This window comes from Balaenoptera physalus (genome assembly GCF_965194825.1).
Source record: "Balaenoptera physalus genome assembly, chromosome: X".
In the NCBI taxonomy this organism is placed as follows: Eukaryota; Metazoa; Chordata; class Mammalia; order Artiodactyla; family Balaenopteridae; genus Balaenoptera; species Balaenoptera physalus.
This window is the reverse complement of record NC_138903.1, coordinates 62691580-62719393: the sequence shown is the minus strand read 5'-3', so window position 1 is coordinate 62719393 and position 27814 is coordinate 62691580. Positions and strand designations below refer to the sequence as shown.

The 27814-nt window shown below is 43.5% G+C and overlaps 1 protein-coding gene across 5 annotated transcripts in view; it reads left to right on the top strand.

Moving 5' to 3' along the window:
- The window catches only part of HDAC8 (histone deacetylase 8), a 243685-nt gene extending 216516 nt beyond the window's left edge, over positions 1-27169 (top strand). For 2 of the 5 annotated variants that reach the window (XR_014258681.1, XR_014258682.1), the window contains 3 exons: positions 1309-1414; positions 12767-12854; positions 26602-27169. Coding sequence is in view for 3 of the 5 variants with exons in the window: in XM_082446018.1 (XP_082302144.1) it covers positions 1309-1414; positions 25901-26004 (210 nt within the window). In the remaining 2 variants the exon portion in view is untranslated. Of the gene's footprint in view, positions 1-1308; positions 1415-12766; positions 12855-25900; positions 26136-26601 lie in introns of those variants that run through there. The other 3 variants (XM_082446014.1, XM_082446013.1, XM_082446018.1) reach the window with 2 other exon arrangements.
- Positions 27170-27814: the final 645 nt, after the last annotated feature.

Here is a 27814-nt window from a genome sequence, read left to right as displayed (position 1 = left end):
TAATTTGGTGGCAATGGCAATCACCCTGGATTATTTTTTTAGAGGCTCTTTGGATGACATCAAATTCATGACACATACCAAGATCCCTTTTGCTCATGCCCTCTGTACCATTTTTTTCCATGGAATTTGAATTTCCCTGGCTTACTTACCACCTAACAATATCACTATTGAAAGCACATAATGTTAAGGACCATATGCTCTCTCTCCAGAGAGTGTGCACAAATACTATTTCTGTTAAAAACTAAACAGAAATAGTAGCTTTGCATATTTCCCATTCAAAGGCTTATCCCAATTGAATGATTCCCTTTGTCATGGGGTGTTTTTCCCCAAGCGGGCCCTAATAGAGAAGCTGAATCAGATATTGTGACTTACCAAAGGTCACAAGGAATCATCTAGTGAACTAGAAATAGAATCCAAAAACCTTTATTTTGATTCCCTGAATTTAAAAACAAATAAACTCTACTACGGAGAAAGAAAAACTAGAGAAACCAGGCTCATTTGGCATTCCCAGGTCAGGGAATTCAAGGCAACCAAAACTAACAGGCAGCTGCCTTGGTCTGTGGGACCAAGGAGGTGACTAAGGCACAGGTGCTGCCTGCCTTCAAGGAGTTGATAATCCAGTGCAGGGAGATCAGGTCGCTGTTGAAAAATCTCTACACACTGTAGAACGTGCTTGGGAACACCCAGAGGACCCCAGAGGAGGGTTCGTCCATCTTCACAGCCCCCGCAGCAGCTGGCACAGTGACCTGTATGTGACATGCCGGCAAGCACTGTCGATTTGTTGAACAAGGGCCATAAGAGATGTACCAACAGAACACTCTGGGGGTTGGTGGAGAATGAGGGACAGCTTTGTGAAGGAGGTGACATTTGAGCTGTGCCTAGAAGGATGGGGAGGTTTTTCACAGGCAGCAGGGGTTGGGGGAGGGCCTTTGCAGACCCCAGGAAAGAGCAATGGCAAAGATCCTCGGGGGTGGGGGCGGGGGGGGAACCAAGCCCGGTCTCATTTGGGAGAGCCCGGAGCAGGCCAGTGTGGCTAGAGAACAGGGGGATAGAGTGGCTGGAGAGAAAAGTTGAGACGTGAGCAGAGAGGACCTTGAACACCAAGCCAAAGAATTTCACAGTGGACTGTCACGGGAGGTTTGAAAATGGGGAACGGTTTCCTGCTGCATCCTCCTGCCCTGCCCACCTGGGCCTCCCTTACCTTGTCAGTAGCGGTGGATTTCTCTTGATTGTTCTGTTTGTATGTGGTTTGGTTTGGAGGTTTTCTGTGGTTTAGTTTGTTTTTTGGCCTTTCCCTTTTCGTTACAGTTTTTCACAGCATATGGTCCTGATTATGTGCTGGAAATCACGCCAAGCTGCCGGCCAGACCGCAATGAGCCCCACCGAGTCCAGCAAATCCTCAACTACATCAAAGGTGAGCGCCACCCCTCGAGTCCTGCCCTCCTCATTCCACCCAGCTTGTGGTGACCCATCAGTGGGGGCTTCCCCCAATACCATTTGTCATTTGGTGGCTAATCTTTACACCGACTTGGAAGGGAAACCTCTTCTTGGCCTGAGAGCTTGTAGTTGGAATTCCGCACTGGTCACTCTGGCTGGGATTGTCATTTGGCCAGCTAATGTCACCTTCAGGGGAACAAAAGGTTCAACTTTAGGCACCTCCAGTGGAAAGCCAGTTCTAAAGTGTGACCTGGAACTCTCCCTTTGAAAAGGGAACAGTAAAATCCTCTCTAAGATGAGGGAAAATCAAGTCAATTCAGACTTGGGGTTGGGAGTAGGGGTGAAGGGTGCTCACAGACATTCTGTTCCAATGTGTTTCCTTGGTCCAGTAGAGCCTCGAGTGACTGTGAGCCCACAATGAGTAGTCAGGGATTCTGAAGCCCTGGGAGTGGGTTCCCCAGTCTCACTTAGAGCACTGGAGACGGGGCTGCTGCCCTATCCTTCCCTTCCCTAAGGCTGGCCTCCAATTACTGTGGCCTCTGGACAGAGGGAAAATGGCAGTCATCAGGTTATCGCCCTCTTGATCACATTGTCCACTAGCTGTTTGGGGACACTATTGGTAGAGCCCCCCTCCCAACCCCAGCTGCTGCTCCTCAACTCAACTCACTTCATCTACCATTTTTTAAAAGTCGTTTTGGCACCCACATTCCTGTTTAATTGAATGTGTGTACGTGTGCATATTTTTTTGGATCCTAATTATTTGCAAAGTTAAGAGGCCAAAGGTATCACATTGCCTATCCTGGAGAGTGAAATTCCCATGTTTATTCATCTAACAACCAAGATAGCACCAGTTCTCCTAACTTTGACTCCCTCGTTGGAATAGAATCTAGCATGAAAGGGAGGCCTATTCTGCGTCAGAGTTAGTCTGAGGGAACACGTTGTATCCTGGGGGTCTTTGCCGAGGGTGATATTAAGGCCCCGTCCTCTAGTACAGCCAAGTCTGTGACAACAGCTGAGTCCATACGCAGGGACTCCACATCCCAGGCTCCTTTGACCAGAGAAAAGTTTCTAAGCTCAAGAGTCATAGACTTGGGCTTCCCTGGTGGCGCAGTGGTTGAGAGTCTGCCTGCCAATGCAGGGGACACGGGTTCGAGCCCTGGTCTGGGAAGATCCCACATGCCGCAGAGCAGCTGGGCCCATGAGCCACAGTTACTGAGCCTGCGCGTCTGGAGCCTATGGTCCGCAACAAGTGAGGCCACGATAGTGAGAGGCTCGCGCACCGCGATGAAGAGTGGCCCCCACGTGCCGCAACTAGAGGAAGCCCTCGCACAGAAACGAAGACCCAACACAGCCATAAATAAATAAATTAAATAAATTTTAAAAAAAAGAGTCATAGACTCATAAGGTTGTGCTCAAAGCAGTGCTTATTGCCCCTCTCAGGTGTCCCACATCCCTCAGCCTTTCCCTGACCCTGTAGTTTCAAGCCACCTCCCTCTGGCCTCTCAATGGCTACCAGCCTCAGAAGTCCTCACTTCCTAACCAAACCCTCCTCCCTCCTCCAACCTTTTTAAGGACTTTAAAATCCTTCTTTTCCTAGCCCTTCTTCAGCCCTTCTCACTGCGCTGCAGCCCTGATTAACACTCGTGCTCCCACCCTAGTTTCCTACTGCTCTTCTCAGATCCTGGACCAACTTCTCTTACCCCTTTTCCTTCTACCTTGCCATTTTCCCCTCATCCAGTCTCTAAATCCTGGTAAAGCACAGACAAAGCAATAGAAACAGAGAAACTAAACAAGGCTCTGCAGCTACTTGCTCACACCTAGGTATGTGCAGATATCTGTATGCCCTCATGCTTTCCTGCACACATACCCAGGCACTTATCTCCAGAGACTGGTGACACCTTGCTACTGAGGAAATGGAAATGACAAGTGAGAGAAGACGTAAGGAAGGTAATTCAAAGGGAAGAGAGCTAGGAAAGGTAAGAAACCCAAAAGAGGAATAAATTTTGAAAAGACTTGAGATAAAAGATTAGTTTGAGGGTTGGTTAAAAAATAGTAATAATAATAATAGAAAATCTTAGAGGATATGTAAGTTACATGGAAGTCAAGATTTTTTAAAAGATCCTAATAGGTTAAAGCAATATTCTGGCTGCAACACCATGAAATTAAACTGGGAGAAAATATATGGACTAGGAATTGGGTCCTCAAAAGCAACTGGACACACACAAGATGGGAAACATGGCTTTGCAGCATTTTGTCTGCAAGAGAGTTAGGGAGTTTCGTCAGTGTGAGTCACCAGGGCAAGGTGGCCTCCAGAGATGCTAATGCAGTATCGACCTCACTTTAAAAGAACTGGAGACAAATAGGAGCATATGCTCCAGGAGGTCAGTTAGGATGGGGAGAGGACTGGAGCCCAGGCTCCAAGAGGTCTGGTTGGAGGAGCTGGGCTTTTGGAGAAAAGAAGACCCAGGGGGATGTGGTCCTATATCTCTGAGAGGCTGTCACAGAGCAGAGGGCATAGACAGAGTCTATGTGGTCATAGGGCACAGATCTAGGATCCATGTGTAGATATTATTAAAAGGCAGATTTTCATTCAAGAGAAAGAAGAATTTTCTAACGATTAGAGCTGTCCAAAGTGGAACAGACTGCCCAGAAAGGAATGAGGTCTCTATTGCTGGAGACATACAAATAGAGACAAGACAGTCACTTGACTGTCATATCGTAGACAGACTCCTGCATTTGGAGGAGGGTGATTATACTAGGTTATTGTCAAGGTTCCTTCCAATCCTAAGATTCTAGGATGCTGTACATTAAAATGAGAAAATAGAAAAACAATAAAAAGAAGATGATGAGAGTGCAGGGGTTGGTAGATGAGTCACAGTTGGGGGGGCGCGGGGGAGGTAATGCTGTGTATAGGAAAGAATTGATGAGGAGAAGAAAAGAAACTAGGTGGCTGAGAGTGGGTGGGGAGCCAGGACAGCAAGTAGAATGGCTATAGAATACTAGGAATCTTCAGATTTTTCCATTTAGCCATCCCTTTCATGTTGACAAAGTCTTGTGTTCTAGCCATGCAAATGAGCAGAGCACATAAGACCAGAACCTAAAAGAAATTCAGTTGAACCTAGAAGAAATGAGGCTAGAAAGAAGTCCAAATGTTGCTAAAAATGGCCAGGCTAACCTGCTATACTGAGACCGTGCCCCTCCAGCCTGGTGACGCATGCTGCCATCAGATAGTGTGTTGCCATGACAATGGTCAGTGTGGAAAGGCTGCTGAATTTTCTGCATTCTGAAAGATTTTCCTGAACCTGCCTACAAGACTATCATTTGTTCTTGCATATAAAGCCTCTGTGAGGCTGGCCATTTCTCTCAGTGCCTCCCTCCCCCCACTCACTCCCACCCCCCATTAAAAACAAAGGTAGTGGGGCAGAGGCAAGGATTATTTGGGGGAGGTGGATGGCAATGAGGGAGTGGATAGATTAAGCTCCACTCTATGGGAAGGAGTTTCACCAGCATATCTGGTTGAATTTGTTTAACCTTTGAGCTTGGGTTTTCTCTCTTTCTCACATCCCTTAGAAGCACAAAAGGTGGGATTTTTAACCTATTGGAGATGAAACCTGAGGAAGTTCATTGTATAGAGATGCATTCCATATGCCACAGGATGACTGGAGGCACAGGCAGATTTGGACCTCACCTTATCCCATCTCTACTGCCCATTAGACTTTCTAAGAGAGAAAAATGACAAAAATACAACTATGGAGAGTCCATTCAAGCTGTTAGCTTTATACAGAGAAAAGCTATGTGTTGCTCCCACAAATCGTTCTTCTCGTGCCAATGAATCTTGAAGATATGTGTCATTGTTCACAAGGAAGTGTGGGTTACAGAGTGGATCGCTCAGCCTAGCTCATGACCACTACTGTAAAATCACCCTCGCACCATCTTCATGTGCTCAAACTTGTTTGTCTTTCCTCTCTGGTTGACGTACTCCAGAGGAGTTGGCTCACAGTGAACCTTCCAGAGTTGGAACAGTGCTGATGTGATCAATCCCCAGAGGCAGCTAGCTCCCTGAGCCTGCCTAGCTCTGCATGGGGAAACAGGGGTAGAGGTTTTCTAATCCCTGGTACTGATGACATTTGAATCAAGTAAAAGTCCCTAGGGGGCCAAAAGCTTCATGTTGCAGCCCAGGCCCGACCTGGTGGGGGAGGGGGAGGGGGAGGTGAGTTGTGTATATGTGAGTATGTGTTGCAGTTGTAACTGGAGGTTTCTACACTTGCTCTGTGTTCCCAGATTCTACCCCAAGTTTGCCTAAGTTAGAAAAGTAAACAAATGGGACCAGGAGGAAAGGAGCAGGAGGAGAGGAGGAGGTGGGGGGAGGACACAAGAGGAAAGAGCAGACCTTGTGCCCATCTGCCCTTTCTGACCCTTAATGAAGGAGGCTTAGTATGGCAGCCTCTATGGTGCAGGGTTGGGGAGATGGGCCAGCAAACTGATATGGGTGTGGGGAGAGACACCACAGGAGAAATAATAAGAATAATAGCTACTATTTATCTTACAGATGAGGAATTCAGAGAGTCTCAGAGAGCCTAAATGACTTGGCCAAGGTCACCTTTATTCAGTCATTCAGCAAGGAATTACTAAGCACCTACTCTGTGCCACACACTGTGCTAATAGGTAGTGGAGCAGACATTTGAACCCGGGTCTGTCTGAATTGAGACTTTGGAGTCAGGCTGTTTGGCCTTTCCAGTGCCCCTCCTCTCTTTGCAGTGTTGCCCTATCAAGCCTACTCATCATCTGCTTTTTCCAGTCGCCCCTGGTAAACCCCTCCCACCTTGTACTACACACCCGGCTCCTTCCTTGTGGCTGATCCAAAGCACCTGAAATCTGATGTCTCTCTGGAAATGGGAGGAAATCAGCCATGGACAACATTTGAAATTATGGTCCCTGACCTAGGTCTTTTAGCCATGCCCCCCTCACCCCACCATACTGTAATTGAAACTTCCACTCCATTTTGAGATGAGTAGAGAAGTAAAAGAGAAGAACAGAAGGTGGAAGACGCCAACCCACGTGACTCCTGCTGCCTGAAGTGTGCTGTGGTCACCAGGCCCAGTCTATTTACAGTTCCACAGCCCCAAGCTCAGACCCTTTGCACATCTACCGGTAATATTCTTGGGAGAACCACTGTGCTGAATGTAAGCAGCACCTCCTCTAGCAGCCTGAAGTCTGGGATTGACATTCTTCTAGGGACTAGCAATTGGGTCATCAGGTCTGGGCATGTCCAAGGCCTGCTGGAGCCCCCAGCTTGAAGCAGTGCTCCTGCCCTGTGGGACTCTACACCATGGAAACTCGGCTTACTTCCACACCTTCTCTTGCTTCCTGAGAAGCCATGAGAGTAAATTGAAACTCAGGGTTGGTCCCAAGACAGACTGACCATTTGCTTTAGGGCTTCTTGGAAGGACTTTGGAGCAGGATTGTGGGGGCTACTCTGAGCCAATTTGCATGACTTCAGGTGAGGATCTCTGTGATGTCCATCCCTTATCTCCCTTTGCCATCCCCTAGCCTTTCTTTATCCCTCTTCAGCCCACTGTGGTCTCTTCCAGGAGCCTCGCTTGCTTCACTAAAGTGTGTAAGAATTGGAAAGGTTGGTTATTGTTGTTGTTACTGTCATTGTTAAACAAAAAAGTTGTAAATATATCATGCTGAAAATTTTAGAAATTCTAAAATGAAAATGAAGGCTGCTCCCCAAAGTTCTAGTAACTTTGACGGCGGCTTTTAACAAACGATGAAAACCCTTGGCAGGTTACTTTTGATGACTTGAAATACCTACCTAAATCCACGAGGTGGGAACTCCCATTATTGAAAGCCTACTGTGCATCACCATGCTGGATTCTTTACATACTTGATCTCATTTCATCCTCACTATTACCTCATGAGGTAGGAAACTGGTGCCCGCAGAGCTAATGTAACATGCCCACAGTCACGTAACAGGTTAGTGGTGACATCAGGATTTGAATCTAGGCCTGGTGCCCCTCCTCTTCTTGGCACTATTGCTCTGTCAAGTCTACTCATCATCCCTGTCTGCTCTTTCCAATCGCCCCTAGTAAACCCTTCCCACCTTGCAATGTCTCCCAAACTGAGGTTCTGAATGAGGTCGATTTTAAGAAGTATCATTGTGTCTCCACTTTAAAGCCCAGCTAAATCAATCAATGAATATTTTTTGGAACTTCCCATGTGCTTGGTGTCATGGGAGATATAAGAGAAGTTTAAGACATGAACCCTGCTTCTAAAAAACAGCTGAGAAGTCTAGGTGAGGAGACAAAACTAACCCCCTTAGACAGATCAGGACATAATAAGGGCTGATGCAAGGTAGAAGAAGAGAAGGAAGACTTTAAGGAGAGTGCTTTCAGAAGGCTGGGATGTTTTGAATAAATAGAATAGGGAAGTGCTCATAAGCAACGGAAACTTGGATAGGTGGGAGCCAGGGGCAGATGGCAGGTTTCCTTGAATTTCAGGCTGAATTGTCCATATCAGATACAGTAAAGTGGGAGCCATTCTAGGTTCTGGAATTAGGACATGACATGATGCAGTGGTGTTTGGATGGATCATGGTGGTATTCCAAGGGTGAGCCTGCAAAGACCTGGACCAGAACAGTGGTGGTAGGCTACTCCCTATCCTATTCCTCCCGAATGGCTGAGAGCTGTTAGGAAGAGAGTATCAACAGCACTTGGAGGTATGTCATTTATAGGGGATCAAGGAGAAAGGAAGGAGTAAAGATGACTCTGAGGTTTCCAGCCTGGATACCAACTGGGATGGGGAGCCATTGGGGGTGGGGGATAGTTTTACAAAAACATATACTTGATGTGTTCTCTTTCAATACATTGAGTTTGAGGTATGATACAATATCAGTATAACTACATGGAAGAATTTGTTGCAACCAATTAAAAAGAAATTTTTTTTTAACTTTTTTTTGGGGGGGGGTTTATTTATTTTAGTTATTTAGTTATTTATTTATGGCTGTGTTGGGTCTTCGTTTCTGTGCGAGGGCTTTCTCTAGTTGCGGCAAGTGGGGGCCACTCTTCATCGCGGTGCGTGGGCCTCTCATTATCGCGGCCTCTCTTGTTGCGGAGCACAGGCTCCAGACGCGCAGGCTCAGTAGTTGTGGCTCACGGGCCTAGTTGCTCCGCGGCATGTGGGATCTTCCCAGACCAGGGCTCGAACCCGTGTGCCCTGCATTGGCAGGCAGATTCTCAACCACTGCGCCACCAGGGAAGCCCTAAAAAGAAATTTTTAAAGATAATTTGATGACAAGAGAATAATGCTCATGGTAACAATCTTAAGTGAAAAAAAAAGACATGAAATGATTTAATACCATATAGTCTCAATTTTGTAAATATACATAATGTGTGTGTGAGTGTGTGGATATGCATAGAAAAACACTAGAAGGAAATATACCAAAAGTGCTAACAGTAGTTATCTTCTTTTTTAAAATTTATTTATTTAATTTATTTATTTTTGGCTGCGTTGGGTCTTCCTTGCTGCGTGCGTGCTTTCTCCAGTTGCGGTGAGCGGGGGCTACTCTTCGTTGCGGTGCGTGGGCTTCTCATTGCGGTGGCTTCTCTTGTTGTGGAGCACGGGCTCTAGGCACGCGGGCTTCAGTAGTTGGGGCAAGAGGACTCAGTAGTTGTGGCTTTTGGGCTCTAGAGTGCAGGCTCAGTAGTTGTGGCTCACGGGCTTCATTGCTCCGCGGCATGTGGGAACTTCCCGGGCCAGGGCTTGAACCCTTGTCCCCTGCACTGGGAGGCGGATTCTTAACCACTGTGCCACCAGGGAAGCCCTAACAGTAGTTATCTTTGATGGTAGGATTGAAATTATGGGTAATTTTTTACTTGTTCTGTATTCTTTTTCTGTATTTTTCAAAATTTCTCCCATGAATGTGTATTGCTTTTATAGTCAGAAAAAAAGAAATACATGTTGGAGCTTTTTAAGACAATAATCTTTTATCAGACCTTATGTCCCAGTTTTTGGCTTACAAAATCTGGTCACTGTACCTGCACACAGCTGGAAAAATAAGGGACTGGAGATGGACTATTTTACATGTTTGAGGTACTGATTCCTTTCTTAGGTACCTCTAGTAATTCTAGGGTGCTTCCATTTGTCTTGAAAAGCATGTCATGATGTAAAGCCTCTTCAATCTAGTAGAAGGGCTGAAAATCCAGATAGCTCCCTAGGACCACCTCCCTTTCCAAAACTGTCATTCACTCCAAGGCAACTGTCTCAGTCTTTTTTCTGGGTTTTCTCTTCTGTGCCATTGATCTATGTACCTATTCCTGTCCTGATTACTGTAGTAGCTATATAATAAATCAGGTAGAGTGATTCCCCTTTCTTTTTCAAAGTTGTTTTAGCTATACTAGTTTCTTTGCCTTTCCATATAACCTTTAGAATAACCTTGTCTATATCTTTTTTAAAAAAAAAACAACCTTGTTGTGATTTTGTTAGGAATTGTGTTTAACCTGTATATCAATTTAGAGAGAATTCCAATCCATGAACATGGTATGTCTCTCCATTTATTTAGATCTTCTTTGATTTCCTTCATTAGCATTTTGTCATTTCCAGCATACACATCCTTAACAGGTTTTATACCTAAGTTTTTCTTTTATTGATTTATTATGTTTTTCATTTTGGTTTCCATGTGTTCATTGCTAGTATATAGAAATACAATTTTTGTATATTGTTCTTGTATCCTGTGACCTTCCTGAACTCATTTATTATTTCTGGCTGTTTTCTTATAGACTCCTTAAGATTCTCTACATAGATCACCATCTGCAAATAGAGACAGTTTTATTTCTTCCTGTCTGATCTATATGCTTTTTGTTTCCTTTTCTTGCCTTATTACACTGGATTAGACTTCCAGTATTATGTTGAGTAAGAGTGGTGAGGACAGACATCCTTGCCTTGTTCCAGAACTTAGAGGGAAAACATTGTCTTTTACCATTAAGTATGATGTTAGCTATAGGTTTTGTAGATTTTCCTTAAAAGTTGAGGCAGTACCCTGCTATATTCCTAGTTTTCTGAGAATTTATGTCATGAATGGATGCTGAATTTTATTTAATGCTGTTTCTGCATCAGTTGACACTAATACCAGTATATATGTAATTTTTCTTTTTAGCCTTTTAATATGGTAGGTTACATTGATTGATTTTCAAATACTGAACCAGCTTTGTATACCTGGAATAAACCCCACTTGTTCATGGTGTAAAAAAATATATATATATATATATATATATACATATATTTGCTAATTCTAGGAACTGTTTGCTAATTCTAAGAATTAATTGCTAAGAATTCTATTTGCTAATATTTTGTTGAGGACCTTACATCTATATTCATAAGGGATATTAGTCTGTAGTTTTCTTTTTTGTGACACCATCATTTGCTTTCAGTATCAGGGTAATACTAGCCCTATAAAAATGAGTTCAGAAGTGTTACCTCCTCTTCTGTTTTCTGCAAGAGAGAGTATAGAATTGATGTTAATTCTCCTTTTTAGTAGAATTCTCCAATGAGACCATCTGGACCTGAAGGTTTTTTTTCAGGAGGTTTTTTTTTTTTATTTCTACTTTGATACCACTGTGGTCAGAAAACATGTTCTGTATAATTTCAAATATTTTAAATTTGTTGAGGCTTGTTTTATGACCCAGTATATGGTCTATCTTGGCATAGACCATATGCCTTGGTATGTTCTGTGAGTGCTTGAAAAGAATGTAATATATTCTGCTGTTGTTTGGTGGATTATTTGATCAATGTCACTTAGATCCTGTTGGTTGGTAGCATTGTTGAGTTATTCTATATCCTTGCTCATTTTCTGTCTAGTTATTCTATTATCAATTGCTAAGAGAGTGATGTTGAATTCTCCAATTCTAATTGTGGATCTATCTGTTTTTCCTTATAGCTGTATCAGGTTTTGCTTCAGGTACTCTAAAGCTCTGTTGTTTGGCACATGCACATTTAGGATTGCTGTATCTTCTTGGTAGATTGACCCTTTTACCACTATGTAATGTCCTTCTTTGTCCATGGTAATTTTTTTGTTGTTCTGAGGTCTACTTTATCTAATATCAATATAGCCACTCCTCCTTTGTTTACTAATGTTTCATGGCATATATTATTCTATCCTTTTACTCTCAACCTACTTATATTTGAAGTGAGTTTCTTGTAGACAGCATATAGTTGGATCATTTTTTTAGCCACTCTGCCAATCTTTGTCTTTTAATTGGTGTATTTAGATCATTTATATTCAATGCAATTTTGATATTATGGATTAAATCTGCCATTTTATTTTGTGTTTTCTCTTTGTTCCCTCTGTTCTTTGTTTCTCTGTTTTCTTTACCTTTACTGTTGGTGACTTATACCTTTGTTCTAATTCCATTTTGATTTATCTGCAGTAATTTTGACTGTATATGTTTGTATAGGCTTTTGACCAGTTGTTCTGGGTATATATTATACATATGCAGCATATCACAGTCTACTGGTGTTGCCATTTTACCAGTTTGAGTGAAGTGTAGAAACCTTACCTACTTTTAAGTCCCTTTCCCCTCCCCCATTTGTAATCTAATTGTGTTATTATATAATCTAATGATATTTCCTCTATATATACTCAGAACTACATCAGAGAACGTTATAATTTTTCCTTCAATCATCAAACATAATTTAGAAAACTCAAGAGGAGAAGAAAAATCTATGATATTTACCCATATTTTTACCCTTTGCATTGTTCCTTCTTCCTTCCTTCAAGATTTCTTTTTTTTTAAATTTTATGTGTTTATTTATTGATTTTTGGCTGCGTTGGGTCTTCGTTGCTGTGCGTGGGCTTTCTCTAGTTGTGGCGAGTGGGGGCTACTCTTCATTGCGGTAAGCGGGCTTCTCATTACGGTGGCTTCTCTTGTTGCAGAGCACGGGCTCTAGGCTCGTGGGCTTCAGTAGTTGTGGCTCACAGGCTCAGTAGTTGTGGCTCGCAGGCTCTAGAGCACAGGCTCAGTAGTTGCGGCACACGCGTTTAGTTGCTCCGCAGCATGTGGGATCTTCCCGGAGCAGGGATCGAACTCGTGTCCCCTGCATTGGCAGGCAGCTTCTTAACCACTGCGCCACCTGGGAAGTCCCAATATTTCTTCTTTCATCATTTCCTTTCCATGTCAAAAACTTCCTTTAGCTAGTCATTTAGGGTGGGTCTAGTAGCAACAAATTCTCTTAGTTTGCCTTCCTCTGAGAATATTTTCATTTCCCCTTCATTCCTGAAGGACATTTTCACTGGATGTAGAATTCTGGGTTGACATTTATTTTCTTTCAGCACCTGAAAAATGCTGAACCACCTTCTTCTGGCCTCCATGGTTTTTGATGAGAAAACCACTGTCATTTGAATTATGTTTCCCTTATAGGTAAGCCTTTGTTTTTGTTTTTCAGCTTTCCAGATTTTCTCTTTTTCTTTAGTTTTCAGGGACTTGATTATGATAGATCTTGGTTTGGATCTTTGAGTTTAGGCAGTTTGGAATTTAGTTAGCTTCTTTAATCTGTAGGGTTTTATCTTTTGCCAAATTTGGGAAATCTTTAGCCATTATTTCTTCAAATACTTTTGCAGTCCCACCTTCTTTCTCCTCTTCCTCTGGGACCTTGGTGACATGACTGTTAGATCTTTTATCATAGTCCCATGTGATCCCTGAGGTTCTGCTCATTTTTTTGACTATTTTTTGTCTTTTGTTCAAATTAGGTAATTTCTATTGTTCTGTATATTCCAGTTTACTGATTCTTCCTCTGCCCTCTCTGTTCTGCTGTTGAGCCCATCTGTTGAGTTTTTTTTTATTTCACTTATTGAATTTTTCAGTTCTAAAATCTCCATTTAGTTTTTCTTTATTTCTTCTATTTCCTTGCTGAGACATTTTTTTTCATTTGTTTCAAACATGTTTATAATTGCCTGTTGAAGTATTTTTATGATGCCTCCTTTAAACTACTTGTCGGATATTTCCAACATTGCTGTCATTCTATGTTGGCCTCTCTTGTTTGCCTTTTTCTCATTCAAGTTAAGAGTTTTCGTTTGTTGGTATGAGTGATTTTCTATTATATCCTGGACACTTTAGATATTTTTGTGAAATCCTGCACCTTATTTAAATCTTGTTTCAGCAGGCTTCCTCTGACACCATGCTGGCAGGGAAGGGAAGCACCACCCCATTACCTCCAGGTGGGGGTAAAAGTCTAGGTTCCCCACTCAGCTGTCATTGACAGTCTGGGGGGAGGAGGGGCACTTCATTACTACTGGGCAGGGGTGGAAATTCAGGCTCCCCACTCGACCTCAAGGTACCACCCTGGCCAGGAATGGCAGTGGCACCTTGTTACTGCTCCCCATGTGGCCTCCACTGACACAGTGGTGGGTGGGCCTCCTTGCCATTGAGCAGGGATGAAAGTCCTGGTTTTTCGCTCTTCCTTTTCTGACACCACCCTTGTGGGGTGGAAGGGGAGCCTGGTTACCACTAGGCTGATTTTTTATTTTTATGTTTCACTCATTCAACAAACATGTAATTGGTATTAATATGTGCTAGGCACTATTCTACATGATAGAGATGTAAAGAGGACAGGTGAAGGCCTTGCCCATCATGGAGCTTATGTTCTAATGGGGAAGATAGACAGTGCGCAAATAAATAAATACTTAGTGGTTGGTTACTGATAAATTTGGAAAGAGTGCTATTTTAGATAGAATAGCCAGTAAAGGCCTCCCTGAGGAGGTGACATTTGGGAATAGAGTTTAATGCAATAAGGGGAGGAGTTTTGCAAAAATTGGGATGAAGAACATTCTAGATGAAGGGGAGAGCAGGATCAAAGCTTCTTAAGCAGGAATGAATTTGGTGTATTTCATGTATGTATGTTTTAACGTGTATTAAAAAGAAATATCAATATAACTACCACATCAAACACTTTGATTTCACAGACAACTTGCTTAGGATGAATTTAAGTTTTTTTCTTTTTAAGAGTGTAAGAGAGGTTTCCACATAAGTGATATGTGAACATGGTGAAATTCTTAACAGTACTGAAGTTTAGGAAACAAACCTATCCCTGAAGTAGATAAAATTATTAGCCCCATTTAACATAGGAAAGGACTTAGGGAGGTTGATTAGCTTGTACAAGTTCGCACAGCAAGTAAGGGAGGGAGCTGGGATTCCACATGGGAAACTGAAGATCATACCCAAAGTTCAGAAGAAGAAATACAAAATTTTCTTTCTGCCAGGTAGAGCTGATGGTTGTTGTATGCAACAAACCAAAAACTTTTGAAGAATAGTTGGAGGCCTCTAATGTGTTTAATTAAGCTTTTTTTTTCCTGTTTGTCCAAAGTTCATGCCTAAGGCAATTATATCACTTTAGTCTTCTCCAGCCTTTAGCTCTAAAATAATCGAGGGGCAAAAGGGGTGTTGGAACTTATTAGAGAAAATAAGGTAAACCACTCAGTGTTCTGGAATGACTAACTGTTGACAATTGTCTCCATCTACCCGGAGGCACTTTAACCAACTGAGATTCAGGTGCTGTCTTTAGCACTGCCGCCAAATCCAGCAGTGCTGAGGGGCGGTTTACGCCAGAGTAAGCAGGCCCAACCTCCCTGGCCTTGCTGCCAAGGGACAGCCTTTGCAAGATTCTCACCACAAAATTCCAGAGGAAACTCTACAGACATCCCATCCCATGGACTGCTCTGCTGTACCTGGACAGGGACATCCCCAAGCTACAGTCAGGTCACCAAAGAGCTCTCAGTGTTTGAGAAAAGGAAAGCATCTTTATAGGCTCCTGGTTTACCCACATCCTTCTCCCTCTTTGAAACTCCAGGCATATTTTGGAGGGAGATTTCATAAAGATTTCTAAATTGAGTTAGAATTTCAAGTCTATTGTGACATGCAAATTAGTCCTGCTTGCCCGTTGGCAGCAATGCAGCTGAAGTGCCTAGAGACGGGCCATAAAATGAAAACATCAAAGTGATTAAATGTGCCCAAAGAGCATAATTGAGTGCATGAATAAGAGAAAATAAAACAAATTGATTTTCTCCAGTGCCAGAAAAACAGAATAATTGAGAACAAAATAATAGACTTTGAAGTAATCAAAGTGAGGAATGCACCATAGTGACATAGAAACAGCCAGTTGTGGGAGAGATTTATTATGTTTCTGTTATCATTTTTACAACTTTAATTTCATTAGCTAATAAATACAAATCAATTGGAAAATCAGTCAACCAGAGAGGAGGCGGTCCCCAGCCAAGATTTTTATTCACATCTCTAAAACAGGCTGAGGCAGTGATCCTTTATTTTCATAAGTGCACATATCCCCCATGAGCTGGAAAACAAGTTCTGGGAGGCCTCTCTGCTTTGGAGTTGATAATGTTCTGCTCTGCCTGTCACTTTCCACATATAGGTTTACCGATTCAACTTTCCAAAGGATCGCTTTTATACCCCGCCAAGGTTTCCAACAGACAGAATTGCATGAGTACAGCATCTTGATTTACCAAGATGACATTTTCATGGCACTAACCGGCACCTATGGTCTTGCACTGGGTCATTCTGAATTCACATAGTGGTGGCGGTAGTGGCAGCTACGGCAGCCACAGCACCTGCCACTCTCGCAATACTGCTAAGCATCTGTGGGTCACTGCTTCTATCATCATGTTCCACCCCCACTCCGCGTGCACCACCACCACCGTCACCACACACACACACACACACACACACACACACACACACACACACAAGTGACACTGAAATTTAACCAAGAAGGCCAAGCAAGAGTATGCCACCCCTTTGGTGTCCTGCCCGGCAGCCACAATGCTGGGGAGGAGCAGGGGAAGGAAGCCAGGCTGGGAGACTTCTTATGCTGGCAGTAGCAATAGAGCGTTGGGGACACCAAGCTATGCTGAGACCAGGTGCTTGAATATCACAGAGCCAACATGAGACCACTGCAGAACTATTTTTATGGCTCCTCCAAGGAAGGAATCCCTCCACCCCACTCCTTGGCTGTTCACGGGCGGGCTCAGTGGCCCTTCACTGCAGGATCCACAATGATGGCTGATACAGTGGTGTTTTTTCCTTTCACGGGACCTTGAGCTACCGTGGCAGCCGTTGGCACTTCCAGATGTTCATGACACACCCTACCTTCGGGGCTCCACAGTTAGAGGCTATGCCTTTGGCTCCAGTAAAGGTCTTCGGGACCATAGGGACTGTAAGCCAGGGTGTGCAGAAGAAGTTGGCAGTGCTGGGACTGGCACTACTTGCTAGCTCCATCAGCATGGCATGGTTCATAGATTGTGCCTGCCAGGCAAATTTGTCCTGGAGAATTTCTCTTCCAGGAAGCACCTAGAAGCTGAAAGGAATCTCTCAGGATGTACTTTGAGGGGAACAAGGAATGTTAGCACTTTGCTCTTTTGTGTAAGAGAGTGAGAGTTTGTCTCCAGTGCAGGCCTAAAATCCCAGCTTCTATTTCCCACTGGTGTTTGGGTGGAGGAAAATGGAGCAAATGGCTTTCACAACTCTAAATCATTATACAGATGTAAGGCTGTATTATTCTTCCTGCTGCTGCTATTCCCATTATCCTGGATTTCCCAGCCCAGAATTTTTGTCTGAAAAAGAAATGTGGAGAAAGCTCATGGACCAAAGAACCTGGAGCTGTGACTCCAAAGCGGCTGGGAGGCATCGCCCAGACCGGCAGATAGACCGCTCGAGGCTGAGCTCCACAAGCTGGCTGGCTGCAGGCACGCAGCACACTCCTGTGATGTCACCTCTCCAGTTACTTGTGCCTATCCTTCCACATGGAGCCAGCAAATTTAGGCACAGGAGGGGAGAAAAAATGAATCATAGGCTATTTTAGAAATCGCTTCGATTCCGTTGGAGACTGCAGTAGTCCCTTGCAAGTTAAGACCAGAGCACCCGAAACATCAGGCTAACATCCTTTAAGTGCTGATATCCTATAAATGCCAGAAGCCTGGGGGATTAATTCACAGCCTCAGGTTCTAATTCAGGTCAGAGGCAGGAAAGTGGTAATTGGTGGTTATACTTAATTGTAATTGAAAGGCTTTCTGATAACAGGGGGGGGATCTATATTCCAAGACAAACAATATAGTTGACAATTAAGAGCTAAAAACTAAAATCAGCGATCCATTTCAGCACATGCCCAAGGCTTCATAGAAATCCTTTGTTCTGCCATTGTTCCCAGGTAAAGAGTGAGACCCTCAAGCCCGGTGTGATGGGGCAGCAGCTGGGGAACTTGCTCTAGCCTTAGATCACACTAGATGGGCCTCCTCCCCATCTTAAAATTGTTCAGAGGCTCCCCATGGCCTCTAGGATAAGACCATGGTCTTCTAGGCCCTTGATAATCTGGCCTCTGACCATCTCTGCAGCTTCATTGCACACCTCCCACCCCTGTCCCTGACCCTCATCCTGTGCTCTGGCCACAAAAACTTTGCAGGTGCCTTTATACATCCTGCTCTGTTCCTGCTGCCTGGAACATTCTCTCTCCCTTTGCCCTTCAAGATGCCACCTCCTCCGTGAAGCCTTCCATGCCCTCTCTTTGTATGCCCTCAGCACTCTGTACAGACTGGTATTATATGGGCTTGTTGCTATGGACTATGATGTGTTTGTCTCCATATATGCCTTCCTTGCTAGACTGAGCGCTCCTTGAGGGCAAGAATTGTGTCTTGTTCTCCTCTGTGGCCCCAGCACCCAGCATAGGGCCTAGCCCACTGTAGACATGGGGAGGGGGTGCCACATCCAAGATTCGCAGATACTAAAGGCTCGTGGCAGCAAAGCAGCCCAAGCACCAGCTGTCCAAAAGTGATCACTTCGATAATTTTTCCCAAAATGTGCCTCATATACCTCTGCGTGAGAGACAATTTGAGGTGACACAAAGACATTTTTCATTTAATAGTCATATTTATTTTAATGTATGTTTTAAAATCTACTAAGCACAACATTATTATTGTTATCGTTATTATTATCATTACTTAGGATAAATGAGGCCAAAATAAGTATTAAAATGTTTAAAGTAAGTTGATATAAAGAAAAAGAGTTACTATTAATACAGATGTTAAGTCAATATGACAACATTCCTGAAAGGGGTACTCCTATAATGAAAGTTGGAACACTTTTCAGCAGTTCTAAATTCACATCTCTGTTCCTCAGTGGTGCCACTCAGCCTCCAAGGGTTCTGGGGTCGCCCCCAACATTCCTCCAAACTGCTATGATGCTGATGGTCTTCAGAACTTATTTGCCACTTAGCCTGGTGGCGTTGAGGCTCTTTTTGTAAGCATATGCCAGCTCACCTCAACCATGTTTCTAAGGGCTTTAAGAGCAATGGCCAAGCTTTAAGGATCTGTGGCCTGAATGGGATAGTGCTTTATCAGCTGCCCTGTAGCTCTAGAGATGTTCATTCCTTCAGTGAATATTGATTGATCAATTCCTGAGCGCTGTTGAGGGGGCTAACTGTAGTGATGAGCAAGACAGACACGTCCCTGCCCGCACGGAGATTGTGAGGGGAGACAGACAAGTTAGCAAATAAGCACGCAGGATATGTTCGGTGTGCTAAGGATATTGAAGAAAATAGAGCAGGATGATGTGACAGAAAATGAGTGACTGGGGGTGGCCACTTAGACTGGGTAGTCATCAGGCCCCTCAGAGGTGACTTTTGGATTGAGACCTGAGTGATGAGAAGAGTCAGGAATGACAATATCCAGAAACAGAGCATGCCAGGTGGAAGGAACACGTGCAAAGAAGGGGGAGCCCTAAGAGGGAAAAATGATTCGTGTGTTCCAGCAACATAAAGAAGCCCCGTGTGGCCAGGACAGAGTGAGCAAAGAGGGTGGTGGCAGACAGGAGACCAGAGACAGGGTCAGACCCTGCAGAGCTTGGTGGCTAAGTAGTTCGGATTTCATTCTAGGTATGATTGGAAGCCATAGAGGGTTTTGAGCATACGAGTAACGTGGTCTGACCTAAGTTTTAACAAAATACTCAGGCTGCTACATAGAGAAAAAGTTGTAGGTGACAAGGATGAAAGCTAGGAGACCAATGTTGAGGCTATTAGAGTTGTCCATGCAAGGGTTGACAGTGGCTTGGAGTAAAGTTATAGCAGTGAAGGTTGAAGGGAAGTGGGTGGATTTGGAAAATATTGTGGAGGTAGATTTGACAGGACTTGCTAATGGATTGATAGGGAGGTTGTAAATGAAAGAGCAAATAAGAATGACCCCAGTCAATGTTATGAAGAAAAAAAAAACAAAAGGGAACTGTTCTATATCTGTACTGTCCAATATGGTCACCACTGGCAACATGTGACCATTTAAATTTAAGTTATTAAAATTAAATTTAAAATTCAGTTCCTCACTTGCACTAGTCACATTTCAAGTACTCAATAGCCACAGGTAACTAGTGGCTACCATATTGGGCAGCATAGATATAGAACATTTCTATCATCCCAGAAAGTTCTATTGGACAATGCCACTCTACATTAAAAAGACTAAAGATTACAAGAATAAACAGACAAGCCACAGACTGGGAGAAATTCTTGCAAAACACATATCCAGTAAAGGACTGTTAGCCAAAATATACAAAGAACTCTTAAAACTCAACAATAAGAAAACAACCCAATCAAAAAAATGGGCCAATGATCTTAACACACACCTCACCAAAGAAGCTGTACAGGTGGCAATTAAGTGTTTGAAAATATGCTCACTATCATTCACTAAGGAATTGCAAATTAAAACAATGAGTTCCACTACATACCTATGAAGAGCTAAAATCAAAACACTGACACCACCAAATGTTGACAAGGATGTTGGAGCAACAGGAACTCTCATTCATTGCTGTTGGGAATGCAAAATAGTACGGCCACTTTGGAAGACAGTTTGGCAGTTTCTTCCAAAACTAAACATAGTTTTAACATACAGTCCAGCAATTATGCTCCTTGCTATTTATTCAAATAAGATGAAAACTCATGTCCACACAAAAACCTGCACATGAATGTTTATAGCAGCTTTATTCATAATTGACAAAACTTGGAAGCAACCAAGATGTCCTTCAGTAGGTGAATGGATAAACAAACTATGGTACATCCAGACAATGGAATATTTTTCACTGCTAAAAAGAAATGAGCTATTAAGTGACAAGATGTAGAAGAACGTTAAATGTGTATTGCTAAGTGAAGGAAGCCAGTCTGAAAAGGCTACATGCTGTATGATTTTAACCATATGACATTCTGGAAAAGGCAAAACTATAGAGACAGTAAAAAGATCAGTGGCTGCCAAGACTTTGGGGAAAGGGAGGGAGGGATGAATAGGTGAAGAACAGGATTTTTAGGGCAGTGAAACTATTCCTTATGATACTGTAGTGGTGGCTATGTAACATTATACACTTTTCAAAACTCATAGACCTGTATAACACCAAGAGTGAACCCTAATGTAAACTATGGACTGTACTTAATAATAATGTATAAATATTCATTCATCAGCTGTAACAAATGTACATACTAATGAAAGATGTTAATAATAGGGGAAATTGCCTCCGAGGAGAGGAGGGGGACAGGGGGGTATGAGAGCTCTCTGTACTTTCTGCTCAGTTTTTCTGTAAACCTAAAACTGCTCCAAAAATAAAGTCTATTAATTAGCAACAGGGACTTCCCTGGTGATCCAGTGGGTAAGACTGTGGGCTCCCAATGCAGGGGGCCCAGGTTTGATCCCTGGTCAGGGAACTAGATCCCACATGCATGCCGCAACTAAAGAGTTCACATGCTGCAACTAAGAGTTCACGTGCTGCAACTAAGAGTCCACGTGCCGCAACTAAAAGATCCCTCATGCCGCAACTAAGACCCGGTGCAGCCAAAATAAATAAATAAATTTAAGAAAAAAAATAGCAACAACAACAACAACAAAAAAAGACTAGAGGGAATTCCCTGGTGGTGTACTGGTTAAGAATCCACCTGCCAATGCAGGGGACACAGGTTCGAGCCCTGGCCCGGGAAGATCCCACATGCCGCGGAGCAACTAAGCCCGTGTGCCACAGCTACTGAGCCTGCGCTCTAGAGCCCGCGAGCCACAACTACTGAAGCCCGCGTGCCTAGAGCCCGTGCTCTGCAACAAGAGAAGCCACCGCAATGAGAAGCCCGCGCACCACAACGAAGAGTAGCCCCCGCTCGCCGCAACTAGAGAAAGCCCATGCACAGCAACGAAGACCCAGTGCAGCCAAAAATAAATAAATAAATGTATTAAAAAAAAAAAAAAGACTAGAGTGCTCACCAGCACCTAGTACTGGCAAAGAATAGACACTCCCTAAGTGTTGATTGAATAAGTGGATGAATAAATGAGTCAGTCAGTCAATGAATCAATAGAACCCAAGCCTCCTGAGTCCCAATCCAGTACTCCTTCTTATACATCAGAGATAGGGTGATGATATAATTTATTGTCGAAACCAAGATACTTGAGAATGAAATGGGGTGCCATGGGTGTAAAGCAGAGCTGTCCCAGAGATTACAAACTGGGAGCCCGTGACCACATCTTGCTTCCAAAATTGTTTTGTTTAGCTTCACATATTGACGTGCCACATGATATTCTTTAAAAATTTAAAGTAGTTGTCTACAGTGAGGTATCACCTCCCACCGGTCAGAATGGCCATCATCAAAAAATCTACAAACAATAAATGCTGGAGAGGGTGTGGAGAAAAGGGAACCTCTTGCACTGTTGGTGGGAATGTAAATTGATACAGCCACTATGGAGAACAGTATGGAGGTTCCTTAAAAGACTAAAAACTAGAAATACTATACGACCCAGCAATCCCACTTCTGGGCATATACCCTGAGAAAACCATAATTCAAAAAGAGACATGTACCACAATGTTCATTGCAGCACTATTTATAATAGCCAGGACATGGAAGCAACCTAAGTGTCCGTTGACAGATGAATGGATAAAGAAGATGTGGCACATATATACAATGGAATATTACTCAGCCATAAAAAGAAATGAAATTGAGTTATTTGTAGTGAGGTGGGTGGACCTAGAGTCTGTCATACAGAGTGAAGTAAGTCAGAAAGAGAAAAACAATTACCGTATGCTAACACATATATATGGAATCTAAAAAAAAAAAAAATGGTTCTGAAGAACCTAGGGGCAGAACAGGGATAAAGACACGGATGTAGAGAATGGACTTGAGGACACGGGGAGGGGGAAGGGTAAGCTGGGACAAAGTGAGAGAGTGGCATGGACTTATATACACTACCAAATGTAAAATAGATAACTAGTGGGAAGCAGCCACATAGCACAGGGAGATCAGCTCGGTGCTTTGTGACCACCTAGAGGGATGGGATAGGGAGGGTGGGAGGGAGACGCAAGAGGGGGAATATGGGGATATATGTATAGGCATAGATGATTCACTTTGTTATACAGCAGAAACACCATTGTAAAGCAATTATACTCCAATAAAGATGTTAAAAAAATTTTTAAGTAGTTGTCCACATTTCACACTGTGAAAACTTTGCATAAAAATGTGAATTTCTGACTTCTCTTGGAAAATGGAAAGATCTGGTCACACTGGGCCCACATTCCTGCACACTAGTGAATGGCTGGAGCCGAGTAGCAGCTGCCCCCTTTGTGAGCAGGTACCTTCCTGTTTGCCACAGATCCCACCTTTCCCTGTTGTACCTCCTACTCTAGGCTAAGTGTGAGTTTCCATTTCTCATCTCACTGACACCACTTTGGTTTTGTTTTCTTTTGTAATAGAGTTAAGAAAAAAGGAAATGATTTCTTATACTCATTATGCAAAGTAGGAAAAAGAAAAAAGGGTCCAGAGTGCTCCATATGTCTTGCCCCCAGTCTGTTCTACTGACATCTAGTACATTCTTGGCCTCTGTAGGCATTTGAGTTTGCCCCCTCTGGTCTGTACTCTGTGTCTCCCCAGGCCCCAGACCATGCTAGCTTTTAGAATTTTCTCAGGCTGCCACCCACTGCTGGAAAAGGTAGATGTGAAGGGAGAACAATGGGCATTATTTAAGCTTACATTTTCATTGTTACCCAAACTCAGTATTGCTCATCATCAACTTCTGGTGGAAATTATTTCTGTTGTTTTTCTTAATTGCCTCCAAATGTAACTGGAGAGTGAGACAGAAGAGCAGAGAACACAGCACCCACCTTTCCTTTCTGTGAACATGTGTTGTTGGGACACTCGGACCCAGGATTTTTTTCATCCGTGCAATCATTCATTCATCAAGCTCTGGCTGTACTTACAGATGGAAGGACCCTCACTTCAGCACCAGGATCCCCTGTAGGTTCTCCATAGAAGAGGCAACAACACAAAGGCCCACATGGAGATGGGAAAGTATGGATGGGGCACATGTAAGCTAAGGTGTTAAACTTCATTCATAGGTGGTCGGGAGCTGCTAAAGTTATTTCGGAGCAGAGGAGGCATGTGGTCACCGCTAGAATTGTGCAGGGGACAGCTCCAGAGGTGCGAGCACCAGTTAAGAGGCTGTTGCAGTAACCTGAGTGATGAGAACTGTTAATAAGGTGGAGACAGGGGAACAGAAAGGAGAGGACAGATTTGGGAGACATCTTGAGGTTAGGCTTGGCAACTCATAAGATGTGGAGGGAGCTTGAACTAAGAGATGAAGAATCAAAGATTATCCAGAGATTGTGAGCTTAAGGGTTGAAAACACCCAAACCATGATCCAAAAAATTAACTTTTGCTTTGCAAGAGTTAGAAGAATGAAAAGACAGGGAATTCCCTGGTGGTCCAGTGGTTAGGACTCTGCGCTTTCACTGCCAAGGGCCCGGGTTCAATCCCTGGTCAGGGAACTAAGATCCTGCAAACCACACGGTTTGCAGCCAAAAAACAAAGAAGAATGAAAAGACAAGTTATATACTGAGATAGAATATTTGCAAATCATATATGCAACAGCAGATTTGTATCTAGAATATATAAAGAACTCTCCAAACTCAACTGTAAAAAAAAGTCCAATTAACAAACGACATGAAGAGGATATACAGACAGCAAATAAGTGCATGAAAGGACATGCAACATTATTGACCATTAGGAACATGCAAATTGAGACCACAATAAGAGATCCTTACACACCTATCAGAATGGCTAAAATAAAACCTAGTGACACCACCTAAATGCTGACAAGAATGCTGAGAAACTAGATCCTTCATACATTGCTGGTGGGAATGTAAAATGGTATGGCCACTCTGGAAAACAGTTTGGCAGTTCCTTATAAAATTAAACATGCAACTACCATAGGACCCAGCAATTGCACTCTTGGGCATTTATCCCAGAGAAATGAAAACTGTGTTTACACAAAAACTTGTACGTGAATGTTCATAGCAGCTTTTTGTGTAATAGCCAAAAACTGGAAACAGCCCAGATGTCCTTCAGCGGGTGAGTGGTTAAACAAACTGTGCCATGTCCATACCATGGAACAATACTCAGCAACAAAAAGGAAGGAACGTAATGCACCCAATAACCTGGATGGATCTTTAAGGGCAGTGTGCTGAGTGAGAGAAAAAACCCATCTCAAAATGTTATATACTGTATGATTCCATTTAGATAACATTCTTGAAATGACAAAATTATGGACCTCGGGACCAGATTAATGGTTGTCAGGCTTACAAATAGGGGGTGGAGGGGAGTTAACAAGGTAGCATTGAGATCTTTGTGGTGATGGAATAGTTCTGTATCTTCTTGTGGTGGGGGTTACACGAACCTATACATGTGGTAAAATTTCATAGAATATACTCTTACACACAAACACTCATACACACACAGATGAGTGCATATAAAACTGGTGAAACCTAAATATGGTCTGTGAATTATACCAGTGTCAATTTCCTGGTTTTGATATTAAATAATAATTATGTAAGATGTTGCCACTTGGAGAAACTTGGTGAAGGGTACCAAAAAAGGAATGAACTATTGATACACTGAAAAATTTGCATGAACCTAAAAATTTGCATGAAACTCAAAGGCATTATGCTGCTTGAAAGAAGCCAGTCTTAAAAGGTCACATACTGTTTGATTCCATTTATATGACATTCTGGAAAAGACAACACTTATAGTGATGGAGAATAGGTCAGTGGTTGCCAGGTGGTAAGAGGGGGAGGGGAGGATGTGACTGCAAAAAGTTAGCACAGGGGATTTTGGTGGCTAATGAGACCAATCTGTTTCATGAACCTTTACGTGTGTTAAAAATCACAGAACTGCACATACCAGAAACAGTCAATTTCACTGTATGTCAATTTAAAATTAAAAATTAAACCAGATAGGCAAGTGGGTGCTGATTTGTTTTTCTTTCCTTCCTTTCTTCCATTGATCCATTTATTCATCCATTTATTGAGCACCTACTATGTGTGAGACACTGGGCTAGACTTTGGAGATCAACCAAAAGTAAGGCAGCCCATGTCCCTGCCCTCATGGAACATCCTTCCTGTTTTAGAGGAGAAGTGGTCAGTAGGGTTTGGAGCCCAGTATTTCTGCTTGGGGAAGTGGGACAAGGAGAAGACTGTGGAGGGACCAAGGGAGCAAACTTTTCATTCCTAGAGCCCAGTCCTGTAGGATTTCAAGTGATTGCATTTCCCTCTAAGATTCTTAGACCTGAAGGCAGGGGGAAATCCCCAATTCGCATTTCACAGGTACTCACGAGAGAAAATGAAAATGCTAGGAGGGTTGTGCCTTGCTAAGCGGGGAGCGGGGGGGGGGGGGGGGGGGCAGGGGCAGGTGGAGAAAGGTTGGGGGCAAGGTAAAGTCTGGTGCAGTTAGTGAGATGCGAACTCTGAAAAGTGTTGGAATATGTGTGTCTGTGTGTCTGTGTGTCTTAAAACAATCAGGGCTGGGTTCAGCTGAGTGGTTCTTCTGCTAGTTTTGGCTGGGTTCGCCCAGCACTGCAGTCAGCCAGCTGTCAAAGGCCTCACTCACATGTCTGGTGGGTGGCTGGTGGTTGCTGGCGTAACTGGACCAGATATCTCTCACCATCCAGCAGCCTAGCCTGAGCTTGTTCATATGTTGGGGGTCTCAGGGTTCCCAAGGGCAGCAAAAGAACTAGCCCCAAAATGAAAGCGCCCTTTTTTAGCAGCTTTATTGAGGTATAATTCACATATGTTACCTGAATTTGATTTTTGTTTTCTCTCCTGTTTGTAGGGAATCTGAAGCATGTGGTCTAGTTGACAAAAAGAGATCAGGTTTCCAGAGCTGAGGAGCAGTGCCTGTAATGAAGACAGCGTGTTTATGCGAGCAGTGTGTGGAATTTGTGACTGCAGGGGAAATTTGGAAGAATTTTACTTCCTGAAAATTTCCAAGGGGCACCAAGTGGCAGCTGGCCTCCTGGGTTGAGGCAGGCAGGCACCCCAGAGGCCTCAACTAGACCTAGGGGAAGACAAAGATTTCCAACACTTAAAGTGTTTATTTTTTAAAAACACACAGATGCCGTTTTTAATCTTTGAAAATTATTTTTAAGCAAGCTGGGGAGGGGGTATTTTTATTTTCTTAAAGGAGACAGATCAGAAGCTGGAGGAAAGCATGGAGATTTGGTTGACAGTTCGTGGGGCAGGGGGGAGCTGACAGGCAGGGTTTGGGCCTCAGGACCATCCAGGTGGAGCCTCGGGGGGAGGGGGCTGGTCAGCAGACTGGGAGGTGGGGAGAAATCCACCCGTGTTGTTTTCAGGATTGCGGATCTATTTTGTTTTTTAATAAAATCTTTGAAAACCTACCTCTCTGTCCCATTGTCCTCATTGTAAAGTACCACTGACAGCACACACAGTTCTGAACATTTCCTCTCACTGAAGTATCAAGAATAACCCTGCTGCTTCCCTGTTCTGCTCTGGCCCAGCCTGGGAGGCTGACTCTGAGTACTGGATCCTGCTGAGGAACTAGCGTGTCTCCACTAAGTCCTGGGGACAGTAAGCCAAGCTCTGACCTGTGCTGGGGCCTGTCCAGGGCTCACGGGAATACAGGTGCTGCAACCATGGAGAGGGTCTTGCTGGCACCCCACGGAGGAGCAGGTGGCATGTCAGAGACAAGAGGGACATCTTGATGAATAGAAGCTACTTCCCTTCAAGGGTAGGCAATCAGCACACTTGATGAAAATGGGATACAGTTGTGATGCATTGGTGTTACTATAACCTCAAAGGCGAAGGACAGATGGCAAAATGCAGATGGGGGGGGTGGGTCACGAGAGAGATGAGGAAGCAGAAGGGACGGCCAAACGTCACAATTTTGGAATTTGATTCGCCAAGTATTTATGCAGCTCCTACAGCTACTGGGACTTGGATGGGAGACAAGGACACGGCCCCATCCTGGCCATCTAGGAACTCCCAGACAACGCAAAGTAGGAGGGAAAGAACCAGATTCCAAC